Source organism: Poecilia latipinna, unplaced genomic scaffold, assembly GCF_001443285.1.
Source record: "Poecilia latipinna isolate Pla-1442-1.1 unplaced genomic scaffold, P_latipinna-1.0 Scaffold3940, whole genome shotgun sequence".
NCBI lineage: Eukaryota > Metazoa > Chordata > Actinopteri > Cyprinodontiformes > Poeciliidae > Poecilia > Poecilia latipinna.
In genome coordinates this window covers 10,228-12,643 of record NW_015116556.1, presented here as the reverse complement: position 1 = coordinate 12,643, position 2,416 = coordinate 10,228, and the positions used below count along the sequence as shown (strand labels likewise).

Genomic DNA, 2,416 nt, shown 5'->3' with positions numbered 1-2,416 from the left:
GATTATGATCGGTGACCGATCGATCGGCACACCTCTAACAAGCAGACTATTTACTTTAAAATCCTTTTTATTGCAATAATATTAGCATGATAACCCCTCAGGTCAGACGGTTTTTCATATTTCCTGTCAGCCACTGGAATTTTTGGATGAGAGCCATTTTTCAAAATGGCCACCATTTTTGAACCTTTTAAAAGAATTATTGTCATAAAATGTTCCCCATCTTTTAATGAAGTTTTTGTCTCATGTTTTCCTCTTTGGTCGTCATGTTCACAAAACTTCAAAATGCCACAGAATCAGAAACTGAGGACTTTATTGTTAGCGAGCCTTAATGGTTAGCGTTAGCTTCTGATCATTTTTATGTGGTTAGCAGTTTAGTATTAGCAGAGCTAAGATTCTTGTTTATCAAATTAGTGAAGCTAACTTTTTGGTTAGCTGTGCCTAAACATGGTTTCTATAAGATTTGTATTCATTAACGATAAATATTGGCAAACTCAGTGCAAAAATAAATTATCCTTGATAAACATGGCAGCCATCTTGAATTTTTTCAGCCACTGACGTTTTTGGGGTTTTTTAATCATTAAAGTTCTTTTCCAAACAATAAAATCAGAGGAGCTGAATAAAAGCCGACAGTTTCAGGAGGAACACCTGGACCTCAGCTGAAGCTCCGCCCCTCTTTTGTCCCGGTCCGGTTCCGAGGCGGTTCTGATGGTTACCTGGTCAGTGAGGAACAGGTGCTTATCCACGGTGCCGAAGCGTCTGGCGATAGTCAGCAGCTCCTTCTTCTGATCGTCGTCTTTGGGCAGGTTGGCGAAGAACACCACCTTGCTGCCGTGGCCGACCACGTCCCTGGAGGGCCGGTCCGCCGCTGGGTCCGCGCCCCGGTGGGACTTCTGCACACAGAACAGGCGTGAGTCCGGTTCCGGCGGTTCCGGAAGTCCACCTGTCGGACGGCAGCGTTACCTCGATGACCATGAGCCTCTGGGACAGGTAGAAGGTGACGGGCTTCCCATACAGCTTGGTGGGATGCTGCTTGTAGAAGGCCACCATGTTGGCCGCCGCTTCGTGGCTCTCCATCTCCAGGAAGGCCTGAGGGGCGAAACGCAGCGCTGCCAACCGGGCCGGACCGGACCTGGCCGGACCGGATCCGACCGGACCGGGTCGGGGACCGGGACCAGTACCTTGTTGGACAGGATGAGGTGCTCCCGCAGGCGGCCGAACGTCTCGGTGAAGGCGAACAGCGTCTTGTTGCTCAGAGGTTTCCTGTCGTACTTCACCACCACCACCCTGCTGCGGAGCTGAGGACGACACCAGAACCGTCAGACGGAGCGGGAACAGAACCGGGTCGGCGGACGGAGATCCGACTCACCGTGTTCTGGCCCATGGGGAGTTCGGAGCGGCCGCGGCCTCCTGCAGACAAACAGAACCGGTCAGAACCAAGGAGACGGAACCAGACCAGCTTCCCGTCAGGACGTCTCACCCCAGCTGGAGGACATCCCGCCTAGCGGTCCGGAGGACATGGGCGACGGTCCCAGCAGGCCCGCAGACAGGTTGGGGCCGTCCCTGCGACCCAATGACAGCCAGATGTTACCAACTTGGACTAGGACACTGGGAGACTGGAGTCTCTCTGTGTGTGTGTGTGTGTCTCCTACCTCCTGCCAGGCTCCCAGTCTGGGTACCTGAAACAACATGACAGCCATCAGAGACCACCACAGCTCCCAGTTCCCCCTCTGAACCAGTCAGACTGCTCCAGACATCACCATGGCAACAGCATCACTGTGATAATGCTTTCTGTTTGAGAGTCGCTGCTGAGGGCCAATAGACGACATTTCTAATCTATTCATGCACCTTTTGAGAAATCAACAGGAGATATGAAGGACATTAAGAATAAAGTTATTAACAGCAGATTCTTAAAGGGCCAGAATGATGGATTTTCCAGCTACATAGTGTCAAATTACATCATAATCCAGTCACTATGTCACCTTCAGTTGTTATAAAATGTTTTATACATCAAATATGATTTAAAAAGAATTTGACTTCCTGATTTAACATATTCAAATTGTTCCTCCGTCTCTTTAAAAACTCCTGTTTCTCCTGAAGCTCCGCCTCCAGGAAGTCGTCCCAACATGACTCCTCTTTAACCCTTTAATGTTTTACCAGCATTGCTCCGAGCAGCAGCTCTTATAACGACCTCAGCAGGTGTTTGCCAATTGCTGCTGGCTAGTCTGGAGGAGCTGAGAGGAGGAGGAGCTTCACCTTGAAGGCGGGGCTAGGCCCACCAGGCGTTTAGCAGCTGAATGGTTGCCATGGAGATTAATGGACTTCTCAAGCATGAAAAAATCAGAGCAAAAAAACATGATGGAAAATCAAAAAGTTGGTTTTATGTAACACCGGCCCTTTAAACAACAATTTGACCTTC

The 2,416-nt window shown here is 49.5% G+C and overlaps 1 protein-coding gene across 2 annotated transcripts in view; it reads right to left on the bottom strand.

Annotated features, from left to right (window-relative positions):
* Positions 1-572: 572 nt before the first annotated feature.
* Positions 573-2,416, bottom strand: part of LOC106941927 (matrin-3-like) — a 9,183-nt gene continuing 7,339 nt past the window's right edge. For both annotated transcript variants that reach the window (XM_015025081.1, XM_015025080.1), the window contains exons 4-9: positions 1,650-1,676; positions 1,478-1,560; positions 1,367-1,407; positions 1,179-1,295; positions 961-1,086; positions 573-890 (exon numbers count right to left, since the gene is read on the bottom strand). In XM_015025081.1, coding sequence (XP_014880567.1) covers positions 633-890; positions 961-1,086; positions 1,179-1,295; positions 1,367-1,407; positions 1,478-1,560; positions 1,650-1,676 — 652 coding nt within the window. In that variant the 3' untranslated portion in view covers positions 573-632. The remainder of the gene's footprint in view (positions 891-960; positions 1,087-1,178; positions 1,296-1,366; positions 1,408-1,477; positions 1,561-1,649; positions 1,677-2,416) is intronic.